General features: G+C 39.8%; 2 protein-coding genes across 3 annotated transcripts in view; one reads left to right on the plus strand and one right to left on the minus strand.

The window, feature by feature from the left end:
• RIPOR3 (RIPOR family member 3) overlaps positions 1–4,183 on the plus strand; it is a 41,837-nt gene extending 37,654 nt beyond the window's left edge. The window contains exons 18-21 of the mRNA XM_029911810.1: positions 172–374; positions 768–851; positions 2,321–2,411; positions 3,669–4,183. Of these exons, the coding sequence (XP_029767670.1) occupies positions 172–374; positions 768–851; positions 2,321–2,411; positions 3,669–3,769 (479 nt within the window). The 3' untranslated portion in view covers positions 3,770–4,183. The remainder of the gene's footprint in view (positions 1–171; positions 375–767; positions 852–2,320; positions 2,412–3,668) is intronic.
• A 2,541-nt stretch (positions 4,184–6,724) lies between these two features.
• The window catches only part of PTPN1 (protein tyrosine phosphatase non-receptor type 1), a 57,887-nt gene continuing 39,888 nt past the window's right edge, over positions 6,725–24,723 (minus strand). For both annotated transcript variants that reach the window (XM_026652772.1, XM_026652773.1), the window contains 7 exons: positions 24,372–24,472; positions 20,950–21,048; positions 17,724–17,861; positions 14,606–14,815; positions 13,855–14,016; positions 12,762–12,988; positions 6,725–10,337 (listed from right to left, as the gene is read on the minus strand). In XM_026652772.1, coding sequence (XP_026508557.1) covers positions 10,130–10,337; positions 12,762–12,988; positions 13,855–14,016; positions 14,606–14,815; positions 17,724–17,861; positions 20,950–21,048; positions 24,372–24,472 — 1,145 coding nt within the window. In that variant the 3' untranslated portion in view covers positions 6,725–10,129. The remainder of the gene's footprint in view (positions 10,338–12,761; positions 12,989–13,854; positions 14,017–14,605; positions 14,816–17,723; positions 17,862–20,949; positions 21,049–24,371; positions 24,473–24,723) is intronic.

A 24,723-nucleotide genomic window follows, 5' to 3' on the forward strand; every position in this document is an offset into this window, starting at 1 on the left:
CTAGTCATGTACCTCACAAAGTATTTTCTAAGAGACAGCCTTGCTCAGTAGTGATGTTAATAAGGGGCACACGGCTGAGGCAGGAGACAAAATTGGAAGGGACTTCTCAGAATCAACTCTCCCTAGACACTGCACACATTTGTAGCTGAACTGTGATTCTTCCATTTGCAGTGACGCTAATTGAGGAGCTACAGCGTCCAGGGCGACTTAAGAAAATCAAGAAACTAAAAGGGAAGCGACTGCGCCAGCTCCAGCCTCTACCCCAAACTTTACGGCTGCTCGGGATTCTGCAGCTGGATGACAACCGCCACGTCAGCAAAGCGGCAACGTCCTGTCTCTCTCGGGCGGCAATGAATAAGAATTTCAGGGAGAAGGTATTAACTGAATTGGGCCACTTCATGGTTTCTCACCCGTTTTCAGAGTGAGATGCTACAATTCAAGGAATCCGATCTCCCTGAGAGCAGCAGGATTTTGGGGGGAAGGAGTTATACCCTGCACCCTGCTTCTAGAAAGCTCTCAACATCTGCTACCCCAGTGGGTGCAGGGTGAGTTAAGGATCAAAACTGTGATTGGTTCGATCCTGCACTATTGACCCCCTGCCATATTCCACCCCAGAGACTGCTGCCTTTCAGCATCAGAAATGATTCGTGTATGTTATTTGATCAGTTTCAGATAGGTAAAACAGCGCTGGATCTCAGTCCTCTTGGCATTCAGAACACTCGAGGAGTTATTTGTAGCGTAACCAATCACTCAATCTTATTTTCTAGGCTCTGCTTTTTTACACGGATATTTTAGCTGAGTGTGATGCAAAAATACAGCAAGCGGCATGTCTGGCTCTCAAAAACCTCAGAGTAAGTGTGTTTGACCGAGTAACTGGATTTTTATTGTGTGGGGCGGTGTCCAGCTGTATGGCCAAAGGTTCATCTTAATTTTTTCTGGGGGGCATTGTTCAGATTTTTCTTTAAATTACCTTATATAGGGTACATGAAACAGGGGTTTTCTTTAGCTCCAAACTGTTTTTGCTGCTACTTGAGGCAACCAGGAAAGAGAGCAATAATCATCTAAACCCTATTAGAACTGGGACGACAGCTAGAGTACAGCGAGTAGCCACAATGAGCAGTCTTAGTTACTGCTTCCCTGTCAATAGGGAGAACAGTGGGGTTGGAAAACAGGTTCTGATTGGAGAGACATTTTAGCTTCTAGCAAGGTACTAACAATGGAACCAAACTCAGAATATAGTTTGTGCTCTTGCTTTAAGATTAGAAATTTATTCAATAAATTAGCCAATCCTGTTTTGAGAGTAACTGCTCAACAACAATCTCAGCATGCTAGAGGCTCTCTTGTTTTTTTAAAAAATCTGTCCACTTTCTGTCTTAAGTTACCAGCAGACTCCAACACAAATTAGCAGAACTTTTCCTGCACAGAGGGGAGTCAAATCCTTCCAATAACATTTATAACCAGTTAGTTTGCACATAAGCAATTACTGTCAGCACAACTCTTTTTAATAAGGAAAAGCAGTCATAAGATAGACCAAGCCACTAACTCTGACTTTTTAGGAATGACTGTTAGAAAGCAGTCTTGGGCCCTTTGTGTCTGCACCCATGTGATAACTTTGCTGACTCAATGCTCTTTGGGCCTGGTTCACCATTGCATTACTTCAGTTTTATGCCAGTATAACTCCATTGAAACTGCAGGTACAATACTGGAGTAATGCATTGGTGAATCATGTCCTATATCTTCAAAACTTTAATCCTTTGAGCCGAGGCTAGGTGGCGGCAAACCTATGCCCATGCTAAGTAAACCAATCTATAGCCAATTCAGGAGGATGGGGGGGAAGGGAATGGAGCACAATCATATTAGAATTGAGATACAAGAAGAGATGGCAGTTGAACAGCTGGTGCATGTCTGCGTATTTGGCCTGGTCTACACTAACCCCCCAAGTCGAAGTAAGGTACGCAACTTCAGCTACGTGAATAACGTAGCTGAAGTCGACATACCTTACTTCGAACTTACCGCAGTTCAGACGCGGTCCACACGCGGCAGGCAGACTCCCCGTCGACTCCGCGGTACTCCTCTCGTTGAGCTGGAGTACCGCAGTCGACGGCGAGCACTTCCTGGTTCGATTTATCGCGTCCAGACCAGACGCGATAAATCGAACCAGGAAGTTCGATTTCCAGCCGCCGAACTAGCGGCTAAGTATAGACCAGCCCTTTATGTAACAGATAGTACCTTGGTGTTATGGTGGGAAAACTCTTTGAGAGAAATGATCAAGACTGCTTATTAAACACATAATGCTGCAGTTTTTTCTTTTCCCCAACAGGCCATAGAAAGCATTGAGCAGATTGCCTGCCTGTGTCAGTCTGAAACAGAGGACGTACGGAACGCTGCCAGGGAAACAACACTGTCATTTGGTAAATGTTTACTGCAGCTTTAAATAAAGATGCTGAAAGGAGAGTGACAGATGAGCTATTAAGAAAACAAAATAGGCCTAAAGTTTTACCAATGTGTTCTTCAGCAAAAGAATATGTTTAAGGCTGAGCTAACAGGTATAGAGATGTTTCACAACTGTCAGAACATTACAATAATCTTAATGCAACATACGTGCTAAGGCTTTGTATATATACAGGCCCAGAAGACAGCTTGCGGGGGAGTGCTGTACAAACTATTAACCATTGTAAAGGGACAGTGAGCAACAAGATGATTTCAGGTAACAAGTCATAAAATTAAAGGTATTCCAGCGTTGCTGTCAATACTAGTGTTAGCAATAAAAATATTAGCATTTGGTACTCTCTTCTGGGAGCTGTATACATAAAAATCTAACCAGACTGGTAACTAGGGTGAAATCTTATTGAATCTAGGTAGGATTTGATTTTAAAATATGTAACGTGGACATCACTGTTGTAAATAAAGGGGCCAATTGCACATATAGGGACTGATTCAATGAAGTTACAGCAGTATAAAACTCGATTGACAGCAGGGGAGGGAGGGGTCAGGCTCAGAAAGTAATTGCCAAGAATATCAGAGGGGTGTATTAACTAACTTGCATTTTCCAGAGAGAGGGAAATTAAGCTGCGATCCAGCTGCCATCAAGGAACTGAAATTAGGTTGGCAAAGATGGGATCTGATCCTGTGCAATTACTGTCTGAGTGAGGCAGGATGGGAGCACATATATAGTAATTAAAGAGACTCTCCAAGTACCTTTGGCATAGATAGTACATATTGGCTTTCCTTTCACTTGTGCTACGTTTCTTACTACATCTAGATTCGTAGCCAGTGACTAGAGAATTGCCCCAAGATAACAAGAATTGTTTCATTTTAAGATGTTCCTTTACAAATTCATCTGCATTCAGGCCAGATTTTTCAAACGACTAGTGCTTTTGGGTGCCTTTTTTCTGGAGACACTAAACTGCTGCCTTAAAGGGGCCTGATTTTCAGCAGGTAGATGCTCAGCCATTTTTGGAAACAGGGGACTTTTAAAGGTGTCTGAAGCGGAGCATCCAAAAAAACCCACTCAGGCAGTGATTTTCAAGAGTGACTAAACACCCAAGTTGTAACAAGGTCGTAAGAGGCGGTGCAGAGTTATGGTGAAACTGCAACAGATCCTCACCTCATCAGAGTTCCTCCCAGATTTCTTGTCCTCACTCTGATTTGTCTGTCTTTATTTGTAGGTGAAAAAGGACGACTAGCCTTTGAAAAAATGGACAGAGTTTGCTGCGAGTTGAGAGGCACTGTATACCAAGAAGCTGAAATTGAAATCACAATATTTTAACTAATGAAATACTGAATCTGACCTACAGCCCAGGTGGCTACAGGAGTTGGTTTCCATTTACCACTAGGTGGTTAAGTTAGCGCACACAGGTATCTAGTAGAAGATTGAGTGGCAGCATCCATGTGGGACAGCTCTTCCATTTGGGGGGGGTTAGGACTAAAAATCACTCAGCAGTTGGATCAGAATGCTTCCGACACCGAGCTAAAATCATGAAGTATCACAAGGTGGTGCTAGAATAAATCCATCAGCCCCTCTCAGGCTGTCCTCACCAGGAAGCACAATAAACCTTGAAACAACTCAGTCTGCAGTGCCCAAAATAGGAGACAAAGGGTAAGTCTTGACAGGAGATTTAGTAACATGTTTATTTTCACTAAGAATCCTGACTCAATTTCACAAACTCATTCTTCTCCCCCCCCCCCCCCCCAACCCCGAACAAAAAACCTCAACTCTTTGCAGTTGGTTTGGGGATTCATGCATGGGAAGGGAGCAAAGGTAAAGTGTAGCCTTATAACTGGCATGTGACAGTACTGCCTCTATCTTACTGCAGAGAGCATGAGCAGAAATAAAGCTTAGTGTGAAGAGGTGGATGTTTCCTTTCTGCTTCACATGTAGGAACTCTGAACTGATGACACTGGGCCTGCTTGTTATCCTCCCGAAGTGTTCTCCCCTTCATTTTGAAGTAGTTTGTGCTAAAGAAGGGTCAGCTCCTCAGTTGGTGTGAAAGGAGCATCTCCCCTTTAGGTTACAGCAGCTGAAGAGCTGGTCCTAAATGCAGTTTTCCTACAGCCCTTGGAGTTTTGATTTTATGAATACAAGACACTGTAAATGTGTAGAGTGTCACTAATGAGCCAGAAAAAAGATACTTATATACAATTAGTCAATGTATGCTAGATCTGCAGAAAACGAGTACAAGCTAGCTCCAGTATCAGCATGTATTGAAATTATAAACCAGCACTTGTTCTGTCAGAAGTCATAGCAGCTGCCATGCACTTTAAAACATCATGTCTAAGCTGGTCTGTGCTTTCTTGTAAATTTGAGTAAGAGCTCAAAAGTTCATTGGTTTCTGGAAGCAACGTAAAAATGTGCAGTAAACAAATTGGGATTTCAGTGCTTCAAGCAAGAGCTGTTTGAAATTAACTCTAATCTGAAAACAGTGTAAGCGTAGATAGAAGGAAACTATTGAGGCAATGTTTCTTCAGCCTGACTTGTTTACTTTAAGAATTCAGAACATGCATATCCTTCACATTTATGGAGTAAGTGTACAGAACTGAGTTGTATATGGACAGCTCCAGGCAGAAGTGTCAAGTTTTTAATTTATACACTTACTCATTTAATCTTAGGCTAAGGTTAAAAAAAAGGTACCTGAAGTCAGGCTCCTTAATCCATACTTGAGCACCCAGAAGTGGCCTGATTTTCAACAGAAACTGATGAATGCTCAGCTCTTGAGAATAAGATCACCCGATTTGAGTATTCAAATATGGGTTTAGGAACCTTACATGAGGCACAATACTTGAACAGTCTTGGTCTTTATGTATATATTATACAGTATATTGTGCTTTGTACTTTTCTATTCAGTATTTATTTCTATGTTGGTTTACATACAGTTTTCTAAAATTTTAAATAAAACATTAAATACTTGCCTTTTTGCAAACAGTCTGTGCGCTGAAAACATTATGGGGGCAACCATTAGTTAACACATTCCTCAGAGAGCAAAACCAGTGAAATAAACCACAGCTGAAATATGGGGGAGGATTTATCGTACTTCTAGTTCTATGGTCACTGCTTATGAAATATGAACCTGAATTTAAGTTAGTTTGTTTAGTTACCAGTAGTTACTGTGGAAGCATTCTCAACTCATTTCAAACTTGACAGTCATTGAAATCCGAGAGCAAAAATATTTCCTAAGTCTATAGAACACCTGCTCTGGCTCTTTTGGGGGAAATAAACAGAACATAGGTCTGGCATTCAAAGTCAGGCTGAAACTTTGTGGTCTCAAGTAAAACAGGGATGTTAGTGGGGAGACACGCTGGCATCCTTAGGTTACTGTTCCACTCCCAACATAAAACAGGAGAGCTCTCCCTCAGCAGTACTCAGGGCTCCACTTAATCTGCAGACATTTACAAGCAGAGGGCATGCACACAGTTGTAATATGTGCATATATTATAACTTCATCCTTACAAGAGAACAAGGAATAGCTTATGTTTAAAAGTGAGAGAGGATTACAGCACGAGAACGAAGCGGATCCAAGCTGCAGTCTGAGCTCGGCTTTATGCAATGACACTAGTGTGACTGCAGAGTCTTTGACACTGGTGTTTCTCTCACGTAATTTTAAGGAGTTACTGGGAATGGCATCTCCAGGCAGCTTTACTTAAATTATATTCAAATACAGAGCAAAGGAATGTGTACAGCCACCACTCTAATAACGGATGCTGATCTAAGGGTAATCAAAAGGCCCGAAGCTTGTCTCATTAAAAAGTCTCAAAGCACCCAGAGTACCTGGAGATGTCATATTTACATCTGCAGCAATCCTTGTTGTACAGACTGCTGTAGCGTGTAGTCCCATCCTGAAGAACAAATTTACCAGCTGTGGATTGATTTGCTAAACTGTTGTAAAAACAATTACAGTGCTTTAGAGATCTTTAATGTTGCAGGTGGCACATCATAGAGTTTACTGATATGACCTAAACACTACGTATTTAAACTCAGTTGAACATCTATGAGTAAGCCATGTGTAGTGAAAATGCATTTTATTTTATAGCAGACAGCTAGTTACTGACCTGAAAGCAAGTTTTCTGCACTAGTGGAAATATTCTTAACATTTTCTATTAATGTGAGAAATCACAAAATAATCAGTAGGAGGTGAAATCCTGTTGATAACCCAAGGGTCTAAATTTGTTAGTGACTAAATCATCTCTACCTCCATGATAAAACAGGAAGTGGAAAGACTCATACATCCATTCTTTAAAAAAATTTTATTGTTGCAACTAAAATGAGAACTGAAAACTTGTATGGGAAATTGAAAAACTGTACAGTTACTGAAAACTGTGAGGTCGTTGCAGCGCCTTACACAAAAGACAAGATACCTGAAAATGTATTATACCAAAACATTTAGCTTTTGTTTTTTATTTTTTTATATATTTTTTTAAAAAAGTTTATTCTATGGCAATCTGTAAAAAAGAAAGACCTGATGAGTAAATATTTGCTTAAGGCATATAGCAGAGCAGCTAATTTTCTAACAATTTTAACATGGATATTTGTCCATTTTTCCAAGAACAGGTTAATCAATACACCCACTTTGAAACACTACTGTATATACACACACCCAAACTACTACATACATATACAGGACATCAAAACAAAATGCTTACAGTTTAGCATTATAAGCCTTATACACACACACCTCACGGCTTACAGGGCATTCCACTGTATGTTCCCACTACCGTACAAGGCCTCCTTGACTTTAAACAGATGAAAGCCAAGTAGTGAAGTTAGCTGGGAGAAAGGGACATGTTAGCTAGAGTGGCTCTCTCTCTCTGTATAGCGAAATGTGTCTAAGTTTTTCTTTGTGGAAAAGGTTGCAACTACAGTACAACTGTGGATTCTAAGGAGGGATGCTATGCTTTCATCAACCCCAACATTTACATTTGTCCAAAGAGAGAGAAATACAGCAAGTCCCATTCTGTTTATGGGCCACTCGTTTATTTCACCAGTCTGTTTCTAGAGATCAGTTAGGGCTCAATGGCACAAAACACTCACTTGAAACCTTGCTTTATTGGTGACCTTTCCAAAAAGCAGAGTTTCCCCAAGTGCAAGTTTCTGAAGGCAGCACAGCAAGTCATTCTGAAATTGTTGAGATATTTGTTGCCAAAATTGACTGGAGGTGAGGTGTGAATATGGCTTAATACACACTTTGGAATGTTTGTATTATACTTACTCAGCTGAAATGAACTATGCTAAACAACTGGGTTACACTGAGTATGCAGAAATTCAATAGAAAATCGTGCCAAATATTAGGCAAGTACATGTTACCTGATAAACACCAAATCAATGTATCGCTGAATGAAGACACTTTCAGCAACATCCTTTGAACCACAGCCACTTAAATGATCAGATCATGCAAATATTATCTGGGCACATCAGTAAGCAGAAGTATAAGTTTTTTCATCTTTCAAGCACATGGTATTTAATCAGGACACTAGAAGACTTTACATGCATTCTAATACAAAGGGGGTACAAATGTTGCCCTACAATAATATTCTACCAGATGATGGAGAGAATAATGGGGACAAAGCAATCACATACTGTATCTTAAATACACAAATGATCCATTATATATTATATCATTTTTCTATACTCAATTTTTCATGTTTCCAATAATATACTAAATACTGACTGCTTACAATATTCCCCCTTTCAAGTACTGGTCTGACCAACAGTCTCACAGGTAAAATTTTAATTCCCAGTACTACCTGAGGATTTATTATTGTACTTTTGAGAAGCCCTTGATGCAAGCTTAACAGTTAAAAAACCCCAAAACAAATAAAAACAACCCTTCCACCCCAAGTCAACACCTTATGGGTTTAAGGAAAGAGCAAGAGCTACTGGCAGCTTTGAAAAAAAATAAATATGGAGTGAAAGGACTGTTACACAATATACTCCATAAAGATGTTTACACTGAGAACGGTGGTTAAGTGCTATACAACTAGAATGCATTTAAAAAGCACTGATTAGTAACACTTTCAGATTAGTCATCATGGTTTAGTTATAACCACTACCGCTTTAAGTAGCGAATTTGCTTCTAATCTCTGCCCTATGAGCAAAGATTCTCTCTATTATTGTTTAAAATGTATGAATTTCGTACTCATGAAAGGAAAAGACTAACAGCATTGATAAGAATTAGGTTTAGTGCAATGCAAGCTTCCAGTCACAGCTCCGCTAATGCACTCCTAACACTATTCAAGTCCTGGGCCTCTCTTGAGTAGGCACAACCAACTGAGCCAAGTTGTGTCACCACTGTTTGGTTGTTTTGTCCTAATTTTTACTCTACACCACCCAGCTTGTCTCACTTTGAGCTAGGATAGGAACATCCACATCTGCAGAGCTGCAAGGTCTCAGGCACTTATGCCCCTCTACCCCAGTAATCATTTAACATAATTTCAAACCAAACTAAAGTCAATATTGAAATCTTTACTTTAAAAAAAAAATTACACAATCGCTTGCATCATGATAAGCCAACTGGTATGTTCAAAGACCAACATGTCTTCTGTTGATCTTTTAAGTTTGTTAAGGAAGCTGCCATGGCATTAATTGCTCTGGATATATTGAAATGCTTTCCAAATCATTTCTCACATCACCCTTGAGTACGCTCCTCCTCCCTCTGGTTTGTGCACAAAGCACATCACTCTTTACAAGGCAGATTTAGAGTGAAACTGCATTTTTACATTCCAAATGATGAAGTTTAAAAACTGGTCCTTCTAAACGCCAGCTGAACAGCTGTAAAATGCTGGTGGACATGTTTTGGTTGAATTTCCCTTCCTGCTTCCCTCCTCCCCCACATCCCAGAATATAAAGGTAAAAACAACTTTACAGAGATTGGTACAATGTAAGTAGGCATAGGTGCAAGTAGAGTGCAACAAAAAAAGTCAATGGGGAAATACAATTTTTCCCCCCTTAAACAATGTTTGACATGTTGGGATACCCTGAGCAAATGCAGAAGCCTGTTTTTATAAAGATATGTAAAACAAGAAGCTAGTTAAGAACAGTTATGCCATGATTAAATGTATCAATACCACAGGCACTGCCCACAACTCAGTCTTTAATAGATGAAGTGAGACAAAAAGAGCCCTCCCCCTTCCAAAAAGTTTACATTCTTCAGATATGTAGATTCTCTCTCTTTTTGGGAACTCAGTAATAATATAAATCATGTATTTGGTTACAACACTTGGAGAGTACAAGCAAGTTTCACTTGTGCCTAGTTTCTTTCTGAAGTAACACAAAGAAAAAGAACTGGCTTTTAAAAAAGGCTAAAAACAACAATGTGTTGTAATTTTATTATTCCATAAAAAAGAAAAAAAGAAAAAAGAAAAAAAAGACTTATTTGGCATTTTCTCTGCTTACTCCTGAATATTTTAAGGCCCTGAGATTAGAATATTATTTTCTTGGGACCACAGGGCTAAATTAAACCCTAGTGCATCAATTCTCTCTTTAAGCCCTAACCAAAAGTTCCAGCCTTTCAACCTAAGGTATATTTCCACTGAGACAAGGCTCAGATGCCTCAAATAGATTTCTTTCATAGAAGCGGATTACACACTGGTCAAATTGTTGTTGTTCTCTGCATACTCTATCTTGCTGACATGTCCATCAATGAAAACATACCCTGTAACAGAGGTAAGCTCCTGCTGTGAGGACAGTGAACATGCAGATATTCACTAGAAATGGCTTCCAAGTTGTCATCATGTTCTCATCATCCTCTTCTATGTTTTCTGACTTCACTGGCTCTTCTTTGTGAGGTGAGGCACACGGATTTTCACCAACAGTCCTCCTCCTCAGTTCAGTGTCTTGACTAGTGCTGAGGGATGAAGAAATAAATATTCAGTATAGTATTCTTCCCCTTGAGGGGGACGGTGTGCGGACACTGAGGCCCAATCCAGAGACACCTCACGGACACTTAGGGTACGTCTACACTACCCGCTGGATCAACGGGTAGTGATCGATCCCCGATCGCTCCGTCGACGACTCTGGAACTCCAGCACGGCGAGAGGCGGAAGTGGAGTCGACGGGGGTGCAGCGGCGGTCGATCCCGCGCCGCGAGGATGCGAAGTAAGTGATTCTAAGTCGATCTAAGATACGCAACTTCAGCTACGAGAATAGCGTAGCTGAAGTCGACGTATCTTAGATCGATCCCCCCCCCAGTGTAGACCAGGCCTTACAGATGAAACTGTAGATCAGTTGTCACCAGAAGATTTTATACCTGATGCACAAGATGTATCCTTTTAAAGATTATAGTTAGGGCTTTCAATTAGAGGTTTAAGCTGATATTTATTGCCCTGATCAGCTGGGTGTTGCTAGTAAACAAGTTGCTTCTTATCCCATATTGATTACCATATCCCTGATGGTACTCAAGCATCTACAGTTCAGATTCTCCACTTCAAGGCCAAACAGCCGGCAATCATCCTTACAAATAGGAATTCCGGACAGTGAATATATTCAAAACTATTCTGTGCCCATAAAAAACACACAAACACTAATTGCACCAAAACGCTGAACGTGTTATCATCAAAGCATGCGCAATTGTTGGAGCAAGACAGTAGGGATTGATCTCTGTATAATTATACACAGAACACATCCCTAAATTAAGAGATTAAGGCTGCAAACTCAAGCACTCAAAAGTAAAGAAATGCCAGAATTAAGTTTGCTTGTGTAACCTTAATTTGGCCCCCTTGTGTATACGCATTAGGATAGAGTATAAATACAAGATCACATACTATTTTTCTATACCTTTAAAGTTGTTGTTTTAATTATATATTTAATTTTGTGCTTGTTTCCTAGATTTTTTTTTTTTTTTAAAAGGCAACTAAAAACAACCAGAAATTCCATCCTGTGGCATCACACTGAGTCCCACGTGGGTCATCAGCAGGGGATACTACTGGGCAAGCATGTCCTTTTATAAATAGAAATAATGATAAAAAATATTATGGAGACCAGCTTAAGGTGAGGGGAAAAAAACTACTGAACGTGCCTCATTTCGTGTCAATACTTGCAGCTCTCAGGGTCACTCCCCAGCCAGTTTCACAAGGCGGGGTGGCTCAAGGCACTAAGTTTCCCAGCTTTATTTGCCAAAGAATATCTCCAGAACTTTTTAGGAAATGTTGAAAGTTAGATGCTCCTGTTCCTAGTATTCCCTTGCAAAACTGGGTGTGTCCCAGGTGTGATCATTTGTTTCATTTGCCTGAGATAGCCTTGGAATTCTCCCCTCAACTGTTCTCCTGGTGACTTCTGATGTCCCCTTGCCCTTTCCTCCCAGAAGGGGTTTTTAGTTGGCTATCTTGGACAAAGACTGCCAGAAATAGATCAATATCCAGTACATTAAAAACTAAGGATTGTTACAGTAGAATCTACTGGAATCTATTGTAACATAACATACTAGATTTCAGATTTGTGACACAGCAGTGACATCTAGTGGTTAAACACAAACAACCCTTATTTCCCCCCACCCCAAGTTATAGGTTTATTCTTTAGGCTAAATGCTTTAGTCTAGCTAGGCTGAAAGGGAGAATAAATTCTCTGCTGAAGAAGTTTTTATTTTTTTAAATGATCATAATTGATCTGACCTGTAGTAGAAAGCACAAATAGTTCCCCAGCATGAAAGATACATATGACAAGAGAACTGTAGATTTAAAAAAAAAAAAAAAAAAAAAAAAAATGGGATGAACTGCATCTTTAAGGCAAACAAGTGCTTTGATATTGAATGAAAATTGTCCATTCTTATGTTGTAACATCAGGACTGAACTGACTTTAAAGGACATTTTCAAATGTTGCAGGATATATCTGATAAAGTATGTAAAGCACCAGATGCCTGCACTGATTGGTGTGGTTGAAGCTAGCTGGCTTAACTTCAAGCCGAAGGCCTGACAATCCACCTAACGTGTAAAAGAGCCCTGTATAACCAAACCCCTTATGCACCTACATGTGGGGCTAAACCATGCAGTCATTGTGCCTCCTCCATCTTTCATCACAGCCTAGCAAGAGCTGTCAGGTGGCTCTCGTATCCTTTTCACATCTCACCTAAAGAAGCACGTGGGCCTTTAGAAATAAAGGGCTATAATCCTATTCTAGGAGCGCTGTTACACAAAAGCGTCAAGTTCTGTCCAACACGCTTTATAGGTGGTGCTAAGTGGCTCAAACAAGGGAACTTTCTACATACAGCTGTGAATCTACAGCAGATTTCCTGGAACAGTCAAAAACATCAACGCAAACAACTTGACTGAATTACCTGTCTGTACCCAGCTGCACAGATGTGCCATCAGGTACCATCTCCTCCACAGCGCTGACTGTACATCTGATCTCTTCCTCTACCACCTGGTGGTTAGGGAAAAACTCGGTGTGTTCGTGCATCCGCCCGTTGTGCATTTCTGACGTTCGCTTTGGTGGCCTCGGGGGTGGGGGAGTATGTTCTGGTGGAGGCTCCAGGTCTTCATTGGAAAGCTCTTTCCACTGCTCCTACACAGAAGAAAGTGCCTATTAAGCTCTGCTATATTATAATATTTTATATTAAAACCACTGTAATTCTAACATTAACATGGCAAAGGCTTTACACATTAGTCATTGTTTTACTTTCAGGGTCACTGTTCAGATGCATTCACCTCTCCCCTCCCACCAACTAAACAGTATGCCCACAGCCCAACCACACATATGGGAAACATTAACTGGAGATTTAATTTAGTGCTTCACCCACATGAAAAACTATTTAAGTAGCAACATGAATCCCATTTTATGCTGTAGTATTATTTAGCAATAACTTAAACATGCATACTTCAAAGGAGACAACACTGGAAGAATCTACAGCATGTTGGAAAATAGTTAAGGGCCTTAATAGAAGACTTAGCAAAACAGCATCATGAGGCTCACACAGCAATGGATATCTCCCAACTTATCTCCTTGTGAACCTTCCCATAGGTTCACAAGGAGGAGAATTTTCCATGTGACAGTAGCTATTGTGGGCTATTTGTACTTGTACAAACACATCAACATGTGTAAAACAATGCATTAGATCCAAGAGCATTGTGCACTAAAGAATGTAAGTTATTGTACAATGCTCATGCCAAGGATAGAATGAATCATTAAAGTACGTACAGCTCTCTTCACCTTATTCAACCATGCTAACTTCCCTCATAACATTTGTCTGGCTACATGCAATTACAAAATTTGTGGATCTTAATCTACTCTACAACTGATATTGTTGTATGCTGTACTGTAGCTGCGTCGGTTCCAGAATATGAGAGAGACAAGATAGGGGATGTAATATATTTTACTGGCCCAACTCACCCACCTTCTCTCTGTACAAATGATATGCATTCAATACTCACCTGCACCGAAGCATCTCCCATAATAAATTTTGCTCCTTCAATAACAGCCAAGTAAGAGAAACGAAGTTGATCTGCTGTCTGTATAAGCCCCATTCTGTACTTTCTCATTTCTAAGAGAACTTGCTTAATGTCCACAGAAGAAGGATCTTTCCTTTTGTCCATCTGAAGGTAAAGATTTGAAATTTGCTTTACACAGATACCCACTCTAATGTGTTTCAACACGACTCATTTGTTGCATAGGCTTCAAACTGTTCCCATGTTAACGGGTATGGGGATGAAGGTAACATGTGGGACCTTCTATCAGACCTTCGCTGCTTAAAAATAAAGATGCAGTTTTATCTCAGGATAACTAATGCACGTGAGCTATCCCCAAAGTAAAAAACAAACAGTAAAAACCAGGCACTTTAGTTTTACCTCAAGGTAAATTAGGCAAGGACCACTTTTCTTAGTAGGGAAGACAAAGCCTAACTTTGCGAGTCACTCCAGCTGGAACCAGTGATAGTTTTCTTTCATATTCCCACAATGGCCCATTAAAAGCTCAGTTTGCTTTAGCTTTAAAATGAAAATATATTACAGAAGACAAAAGTAAAAGTCGAGTAAGAGACAAATGTCTCAGAGGAATGTGTGTCACTATACCACAATTCATGAAAGGTGCCCTGGCTCGCACAGGCTTCAAATAAGGAATTCCCAGAAGTAACTACACAAAGTTGTAACTCACTCCTTATTCCCATCTAGAGTAAGTGGTTCTTACCAGTAGAAGACATGTATCAACCAAACAAAAAGTTCCCGATCTTCCAATTCCTGCACTGCAATGCACCACAATGGGTCCGTGCTCAGGACTCAGTGAGCCAGACTCTCTCACTTTGAACAGGAAGTTGAGGAACGAAGCAGGAGATTCTGGGACTCCAAAGTCAGGCCATGTGGTATAGTGAAAGTGCAGAATTTCTCTAGTTTCTTGTGCCTGTAAAATATAATGTTTCCAAGCTATAAGAATCTCTAGATATGATTTAAAAAGTATTCAAGCACAGCTACTGTCTGCAATAATATACTAACCAGAGGAAGAATACCACTGATCACATGTTCATATTCCTAGTAAGTGACCAATTTTCCTAGTATATTCTATTCAAAGGGATTTCCAAGATCAGTCTTGATGCTACAAATATACACATCTACTTTCTACAATTCCTAAGGAAAGGGGCAGGATTTCACTTATACTGCCCCATATTGAATTCATGCCACGCTGCTTTCTCTTTTCAAATCTTACCTTGAAAAGGATTCCTTTTACATTTACGATGGACTAAACCCTACCCACCATTCTATTACTGTATCCTTCCAGTCTCCATTCTTTAATCGTTCAGCAAGAATACTTGCTTGCTCATTTGCTGCTTTCCTTTAATCTAACCCAATCCATTTTCCTATGAAGTTTTCCCATTCTGCGTTTAAGAGCTGCTGAACCCAATTCTAAAGCACTACTTGCTTGTAAAGTATCGTAAATGTCTAAGGACCTATATAATTTACAAATAATTCTCTCACCATAAAAGCCTTGTGATGTTTTGAAAGAAGGACACTAGATAAAACTAAATTATACAGAGTAATTTTAATGTTTATAGCTTAGATGTTCATTTTATCCCCATATAAAATGGGCATTACAGCCTTCCAGTAGATGGGCTGGCTGAACTCTTTGGAAAATGAGGTACCTCAATTTGCAAGAGCAGCTCAGACTTGTCCAAAGCAGGGACCTTATATTAGCACAGTTTTTTTCTTCACAACCAACAACCTCTACTAAGCTGAAAGCAATCTCAGAAGTGTTAAGACTGATGCTCACAGCCTCCTGAAATCTTGAACCAAAGCTTTTGAAGTTTGTCTGCTGCAGACACTGTAACCTGGGATGTTTTTCTGACAACTGCTGAGTTCTTGCTTGTATAGTTTGGCTAGTGAAATTTGTACCTGACAATGGTCCTATTTTCTGCTTCCTGGCAAGAGGGAGCATAGAAGCAAGGTGCTAAATCTTTGAGAGAGATTAGAGATATTCGGTGAGGTGGATAAGTATTTTCTCCCAATAACAGGCAGTACTAGGTTTTAAAAAGCTAACTAAAAAGGCAAACTGGAAACAGCAAAGTAGAACTGAAATTAGCATGTCACTAAAATGTATTTGGCGTTCACTACCTGTCCACATGCACCTGCTCCAACACAGGTTTGGGATGCTCTGTGGTCTTTGATTTTAAGTAGATGCAGATGTTAGTTTTGATTAGATGTGCTCACTGCAGCTGCCCCTTTAGCCAATCTCCTCCAGCATAGTTTCAGTGGTCTGCCCCTCCCTCTGCTCTGAATGATTCTGCTAGGACTCCTCTCTGCTGTATTTATCCATGTGTGCAGTGTAAACCCAGCATTGCTTTGCACTGTTTCCCACTGCCCCCATTGTAACGTTTTATTTTGTCACCACCAAAAATAAACGGTTACAGAGGGTCCCCTTTTAACAACTAAGGGCTTGAGCCTCAGTGGGGCTCCATGTGGGCACAGAGTTCCACCTGCGCAGAGCTCATTGCAGGATCAGGGACTAATGCTGCTGGGTGTCGATTTAGTGGGTCTAGTGAAGACCTGCTAAATTGATGGCAGAGCGCTCTCTGGTCGACCCGGGTACTCCACCTCTCCAAGAAGAGTAAGGTAAGTCAACCAGAGAGCGTCTCCTGTCGACGCAGCACAGTGAAGACACCAGGGTAAATCGATCTAAGCTACACCAACTCCAGCTATGTTATTCATGTAGCTGGAGTAGCGTAACTTAGGTCGATTTAACCTGGTAGCGAAGACAAGCCCTAGGTGAGGAAGACTGCCGATTCCCTTGCTGAAGGTTTTCAGTGTGAAAAGGTGAAGATTTAAGTCAGCGTAGGAAGGATGATAAGGAGACAAATTCCAAGAGAAGGTCTATTTTCAGAAGATGGTTTTTAAAAAGTTCCATGTATACATTCATTAGCAAATTGGTAATGGTTGAGTGTTTGGAAGAGTAATTATTTCAGACATTCCTGTACAGAGGTACTGGACTTTTACACAGTGATGTTATAAAGGTAACACTGCCCTAACATTCCACATTGAAACTAAGTCTAGGTCTATACTTGCAGCAGCGAGTTCATACACTGCATGTTCCCCTAGCATGGGTATAAACAGCAGTGTAGATAGTGAGGCACTGCTTAGATGAATAGAGTAAAGACACTCGAGAACCTTAGGGTATGTCCTCTACAGGGCTCTACCCTCCTCTATCTACATTGCTGTCTTTAGCGGAGTAGTGGCCCACTGTCTCCCTGCTGGCAGAGCCTTTCTGCAAAGCAATGAAAGAGTCTAGCAGTGGGAAAAGGCTCTGGCAGCTCCCTGCTGTCTCTCCCCAGCCAGCCTCTTTCACCGCCACATATATACACACCCCAGTTTGGATGCAGCCTGCTTTTCATTGCAGTGTGTAACTACACATACCCTAAAAGTAGCTGTCACTGTAGATAAGATAATGCTGAAGACTTCACAATGTAATATCCATTCATTCAAATGATGTTTTGAATTACAACAGTTAACCTTATAAATGTTAATACATATTGATTCTTTACACCTTGGTGTTTAACTTCTATGTTGTTGGGGAAAATCAAAGGCTGAAAAGTGTTTATCCCCACAACCAGTACAGTCTAGAGCAAACTGCATTGGCATTCACAGAGCAGAGCAATGCTAACACATTGAGAACCTCCTAAGGCACTGATGGGCATGTTACCCAATTTCAGCATCCAGTCTCTTTGTACTCTGAGCCTTTACAAACCAGGATGAGGAAATACAGCTCATTGATGGGGAATTAAAGGACAACACTATTTGACTGGCACGCGTTCCATACTTACGGTAAGGTTTTCCAATTCTAGCTGTCGTACTGTGTAATATGATTTTATATCTTCAGAAATCAAGGTTAACTTCAAGTCTGTATCCTCAAAGAGCATTTCTTTCTCCTCTTTCTGTGGCCAGTACTGGGCACATTTTATCTAAAAAAGCAAACAGAAGACAAGCACTAGTCACTTGGGTCTATGTTAAAGGTGAGGAAAGAGGAGTGTTCCTTAATCCAGCATTTTTTAAGTTGTTATTAATTACATATATTAATGTGGCACTAAGGAGTCCTGAGGTCTAGTATATTGCAATAAATTCAAACATGCATTTCTAAAAAGAAAGGCTAGTTCTTGCAGGAGGGCCTCCTGCTTCCTGTACATTATGCAAGTACTACCTCAGCACATTTTGGTATCTTTCACACAAAGGCCCAGAGGCTGACCCTCACTGCACCCCTGGAAAATTCCCAGAGCACAACAGTGGCTTAGGGTGGATGTAGCCCTTCTACTCATCCCCTGGGGCACAGGGGTGTGCCCGGGCTGGGGAGGGATCAGGGGCTGTGCAAAGCTGCTGTAAGTCAGAACAGTCCCCCTGGAATCTAGTAAAAAGCACCCCAATATTTTTATTTGGACCCTGCATCAGTAGTCCATATAGTATGAAAAGATTCAATTGGATCCTATACATTTAAAAGCTTGGGGGCTCAGAAGAACTTCAGAGATCATGATTTTAGGCAGTTTCACTTTGCAACCAACAGGCATATAAGATGAAGTTGGACTGAACATCTCAAGGGAGGATATTACTGTAAGAAAATAAGAGTTAATAAAAGACAGCACAATGTAAGTGTGAAAGCTTATTTATAGAATTCATAATATTCTACATATAGAAAGTTACAGCATTACTAATTTGGAAGTTAAAATGAGATTTTGGGGTATCCATTCACTCCCCACAAAAGTGTAAAAAAGTCTTGAGACCATTTAAACTATGCCATATAGGATCACAAAGTTATAAAACTTTAATTGAGCTAAAAAAGGAGTCTGCAAATAATTCCTGTTACCTAGCTTCTGACTGTACATAGTAATTTTCTCAGTAATAATTTTCCAGGAAACCGAAGGTCTGCACCAATAAACTGTTGACATGCTAGAAACTTAAATGAGTCAGCCAAAAATACAAGTAGTGCATTTTGCTCTGTACAAAGGGGAAATGACACTAAGGGATCTTGTTAGCAGTATACATAAAGTCTGCAACCATGTCTCTGACCTCTAGACCTATATGGATATTATGAATGTTGACAACTAAACTGCTACTTTTCAGAATTTAACACAGCTCCTCGGAAACAGGATTTTGATCAGTGTTCCAAATCTATGTTTGCAGAGGAAATAGATTACTGCACATGGCTAATGCTTCTTATATTCAATTGTAAATAAAGTGGCCTTAATTTGGAGTGGAACAAAGTTGAAATAAGAAAACTGGTTATTACCAATGAAAAGTAAATGATGATGGGATGGTAATAAAATGTGAGAGAACTGTCATGTGTGTAACGAGAGTTGGGACGAAAAGAGGATTTTACCTCTCAGGGAAGTTAGACAACATTTTACAAATGGCATTTTATTTGTAGATGGTGAAGGAATCTCAGGACAAATTATCAAGGCCTACAATGCTTCCAACACTGGTTAAATACTGAGTGGGATGACAATATGAAGCAAGGATATGTTATAATCTTCTGCAATTTTTTTAAAATTAAATCTTAGAAGAGAGCAGTTAGCTTCATGTCTAATTTCTGCACCAAATGGCTCTGCAAATAACATTTTGCAACGTTCCACTGAAAATCTCTCACTGATGTTTGTTGAGAAGTATTAGCCCTCTGCCCTAAGGGATTTTGATAATTCTTTGCTTTGTTCAAAGTAAAGAGGGGAGAGAGAGTGTGTGCGCGCGCGAGAGAGAGAGTGTGGTTGGAGAGGGAAGGATGATTAAAACAGAATTACTGCAAATCCCCATTGAAGGTTACAATTCACTATTTCCTTTACTAAAAAAGCAAAAAACTAAAATCAAGGCCAGAGTTAGAACACAGCTCACTGCACAACTGTTTTCCGGATGACCAGGAATTCTTTCCTGGTTATGCAAGTGTACAACACTAGATCCCCATTAGTGGGCACAACATGCTCACTTACCCTCCTCGGAAATGGCCTAACAGTCAGCAAAGAAACTAAAAAAAAATCTCAGTGTACAGGTCTATTCAATCTTCAATTACTTTTTAACCAAATCCGCTCCATTGGCAGACCCACTACTGTGATCACAGTATGGCAGCTTCCATTAACAAGCAAACTATGGTAACTTCTCCTGAGCCCATGGCTGCAGAACAAGTCCTGGGCCTAGGGATGGATGTCCCCCACCACCTGCCATGGAGCTAAACCACCCCTCCCGCTCACTCATGCAGTGGATGAGAAGTGGTAAGAGCTATTAGTTGAGCCTGTGCCCCGACCTGCTTACCAGAAGGGCTGAACCCCTTTTACACCACAAGAGGACAAGTGGCCAATACGTACAGAGATGGTTGGTGGACTTCCAGATATTTCTGGCAACTATTCCCTGTGTCTAACTCCCCTCATTCCCTGTCCCAAGCTATGGGGAAATGTAGGTACGTAGGGGGCAGGGGTGAATTAATTAGCACAGGAAATATGCAGATCAGAAGGAGTGGAGCAGGAGAGTTTGAAAGAAACCTGGAAATAACAAGACATTATCTAACATCACCCTGATCAGTTTCTTTACACATTGCTCTTCTTTCTGTATATTTTGTCTGCCTTTAGATATAGATTGTAGATTAATTTACTGCCCCAAAGATCTTACAACTACTTTTAAGGCCCCTGGATAGTGCCAAAGTAACGTAAAGGGTCTTAATATAAATGGGAATCAGGGCCCCAGTCTCCAGCCATTAACAAAGAGGAACTACACAAACATCTAGACTAGCAGGACTGAAGAGAGAAACCAAGTTAGTTTTCCTGTATGGAAAACTCCAGTTGCACTCAGCCCTTAGTTTAGCTGAATTCAGAAGAAGTTACAATCTGCTATTCTGAACTGGATAATTTCCACATATCCCTCAGAGTTAACCAAGATCCATTTTCAGATACTCAGCTTCTGAATCTTAGATATGCTTTGTTGGACAAAATTCTGTACATGCATCTTTCTGCTACCATTATGTTTTGGTTATTTATTTGTTTTTAAATACACACAGCTAAAAAACACTCATATACTTACTGATCCTTTTTCCATCACTCTGTTGAGCATGACAACACCACGGCTTTTCTGTTCCCAAACCATCTCCCAAAAGTGACCACAAGTATTTGGCAGAGGACCCTGCAAAGACAGAGAATCTTCTAAAGCAAGCAATATTTTCTGTGGAAATAGATTAGAGCACTGTACCCTAACTTTACAGCCTAATGCATGCAAGTAACGTCTCATTTTAAGCGTCTGAAAGGCAATACAATAGCTTTAAGTTCCATTTTTCAACTATGAAGTCACCAGCTTAAGTTTCCCCACAGAAAATAGGAAGAGTATTTGCAAGAAGGGAACTGGGAGTGAAAAAAACAAAGAATTTGCTCAGAAAGGGCAAAAAAGGAATCTAATGGGGGAAATAAATCTCACTCTGACCCAGTCAACAGGATTTAAGAGTAAGTAGTTTGCAGAACTGGGGCCACCGTGATTGACAGTAAGTACATATTACAGGTAATAAAGAACTTGCTAGTAATAATGTGCCAAAGTTACTGACTGACGCCTAGCAAACAATGGTCAGTCAAAATAATGAGCCAACTATTTTGGACTGCTCAAACACTATACAAAATTTATTAGTCTTCTTTAATAGCTCCTCTATCAATTGTTTTTTAAGGGTAGTCCTCTTCATTAGATCCCAAAGCCATCTACTTTCAAAGCACCTTCTCTTGTGTGTCAAGATTTTCCTTTACCCCTAATCTCTCTGTTAGTTAATCTATGTAGTGGGGAGATATGCCACCACCACCCATCCTCTTAGGTTGTTGTTTTTTGGTTTGTTTTTTGATAACCTAGACTAACAAAATTGTGCAGCTGTGATTTCTCACATGGCTCAAAGACAAAATAATGTGGCATGGTCCTTGAAAAGAATAACTAGATTCTCAGTGGCCTCATTTTAAACTGATTAAAGAAATACTGGGTTAGAACTGATATAAGCTATCAGCTAAGTGTACCTCTTACTTCCTTGCCCTGAATAATAAAACAAGTAGATCTGTATCCACAATCGTTTTTCCTCATTTCCTAGGACATCACAGATCCTAACTCATGTTTTCTAAAATAAAAGTCTACTTCTGTACTACAGATTGGTGCTGATTTTCTGAAAACAAGATGCTCTTGACTTCTGCTAAAAAATATTAATCCCAGTTTACTGTCATCTAATAAGCATAGTGGTTTTTTTTACAAACATTACAGACAACTGTTCCCAGGGAACTGAACCATAAATCTCATTGTCTACACAACATTAAAGGCAAACAAGAATTCTGGCACAGGCTTAGAGTTAGCAACTAACAAGTCATGCTAGCAAGGTATAATTCAGTCTGATTACATACAAAGATGCAGAAGTTTAGATTCACAGGAAATGTAACTCAATCGTGCTATTTTTTATATTAAAAAAAAAATCTCTCAAATCTGTTTTTCTACACTTTTCCTGCCTCTCTATTTTTAAATGAAACTTACAAGAGAAAATAGCTCCCAACAGCCTGACCTGAAGAAGGTTTAAACTAGAAGGTGAGACTTCTCACTACTTGTAAATAGTACGTTGGTGATATAGCCTACTCAGCGGATAAACTACACACTTTTAAACCTCAGCTAGTGGAGAATTACATTGCTGTGTTGAGGCAGCTATATTAAAAGTTATAGGAAGGATCTTTTACTAGAGTCACACGTCCAGGAATGTGCTGCTGTTTGAGGACTGAGGATTTTAATAGTCCTTAAAAGTATAACTATATTTTATAACTATGAGTATACAGATGACAAAAGGAAAATCCTTTGTGTATCTTTATACAGTTTCAGTCCAAATCAGTTTAACAGTCATGGACTGCTTAATATCAACTGTTTACACAATACACTTCCAAATCCTTGGTATTCAGATTTGCATTATTTTCTATACGTGTGAAGCTGTCTTAATGGGTGAAATTCACAGAGCCAGCACTGATAATAGGGCTTAATTGGACTTCTGCATAGATTTTGCGCTGGCCTATGCTCAGAGGTAAATTTCATCCATTCAACTATATTTAGACTCTCTTTCAACATTGGCAAGGATTATGTAAGTAACATTCTATAGATTCTACGTCTTCAACAATATTTACCATGCCAGCTGCTTCAACTAATTTAGATCGTTCAAAACACCATGAATTTTAAACAAACACATGATGATTGTCTGTTCTGTTCATTCCCCTGTGAAGCACCTGGCTTTAGCCACGGTCAGAAGACAGGATACTGGCTAGATGGACCTTTGGTCTGACCCAGATGGCCGTTCTTATGATATCCTCCCGCAAATATAGTACTAATAAAGGTTTGCACCACTGGCAGAACGTCCCTCTCTACGCTGTTCTTTAGCTTGTAATTTTCCAGTTTCATCGGTGAAACATTCATTTAAAAAACAAATACAAAAAGGATAGCCTGTATATGCAGGATGCAATTTCAAACATAAGTATTGCAAAACCAGACTATTAACTGGTACTACACTTAAGAATATAGGCATTTACAGTTAATATTCCTCGTAATAGTGTTGGGTAAAGGAGCATGACAAGTTAGCCGAAGGGATGGCAAACTGACAAATATAGCCTAAATGTCAAACTCTTGATGAAAGGATTTTGAAAGAGAATGGTCAGAGCACCTGATTTTTCATTTCCTAATGAATGAGGCTGTCCCAAGTATTTGCATAAAAAACAAATTAGTTTGAGGTGTAATAACGGTGGTGGAGTCTTAAATTGTGAGGAATTTCTGAACTCTCAAGTTAAAACAATTACTTTAGTTATGTGAAGTTAATTTGTGAGATTTTGTGTATGTGTGCCTACTGTCTGATTTATTAGAAACATGGACATGTTACTATGTGGATTTTGGATTTGAGATACAAGTTTCATTTCCTGCCAAACTCCACTTACCCTGATGTTTCAGATGTTCCTTAAGAGATCTGGATAATCAGGATTTACCACTAGCTGGGTTTAGAGTCCAACAGACTTAAGTTTGACATCTAAAGGATGCTGTCTCTCAAGTGGCGAGACAGATGCACTATTATCTAACAAATGAGCCTTCATTTAATCCAAAGGCAGATCTGGAAACTGTACTGAGGCAATCTCTAGGAAAACAGGTCAGGCCAAATCCTGGTCCCATTAAAGTCAATAGTGAAATTTCAATAGACTTCAGTGGAGCCAAAATTTTACTTGTATTTAAAAATGTGTTACACTACACACTACTTTCCTAGTGTGGATGGGGATAAAAAAAGTTACAGACTAAAAATACAAGAAAGTCAGAATGAACTATTAGAGCCAGTGCTGATATGCAGTTCAAGTGACAATACAATATTTGCAAAAATCATGTTTAACAAAAACTCTTGGAGGTGTTGATTTGAGAAAGAATCATTTTACCCTATCAATCAGCTATTTTGCAGGGTTTTTTTTTCCAGTAGTTACCTGGGTAAGGATGTAGCTCCTTTGGGCCTCTTCCATTTTTATCAAGCTGGCATTGATATAGTCATTGTCACCTTTGGTTAGCTTAATTCGACTGTGGTCAACTGTAGCACAGACAATCAGAAAACACAGGTTAATGCCTTCATGCATATGTTATGATCCATGGCCAATTTCATCAAATGCTAGGACCAAAAATGTAACTTTCTAAAAGAACAAAAAGTGAAATAGTAACAATAAAGGATGGTTTCTGAATGAAAAGTTCTTTGTACTTGCTGTACTGGGAACAGACAATAATTAGTACTATTTTATTGTTATAACACAATTAGGGCCCAATTAAAAAAAGTTGTGAAGTGTG

Source organism: Terrapene carolina, unplaced genomic scaffold, assembly GCF_002925995.2.
Source record: "Terrapene carolina triunguis isolate 2854851 unplaced genomic scaffold, T_m_triunguis-2.0 Scaffold130, whole genome shotgun sequence".
Lineage (NCBI taxonomy): Eukaryota > Metazoa > Chordata > Testudines > Emydidae > Terrapene > Terrapene triunguis.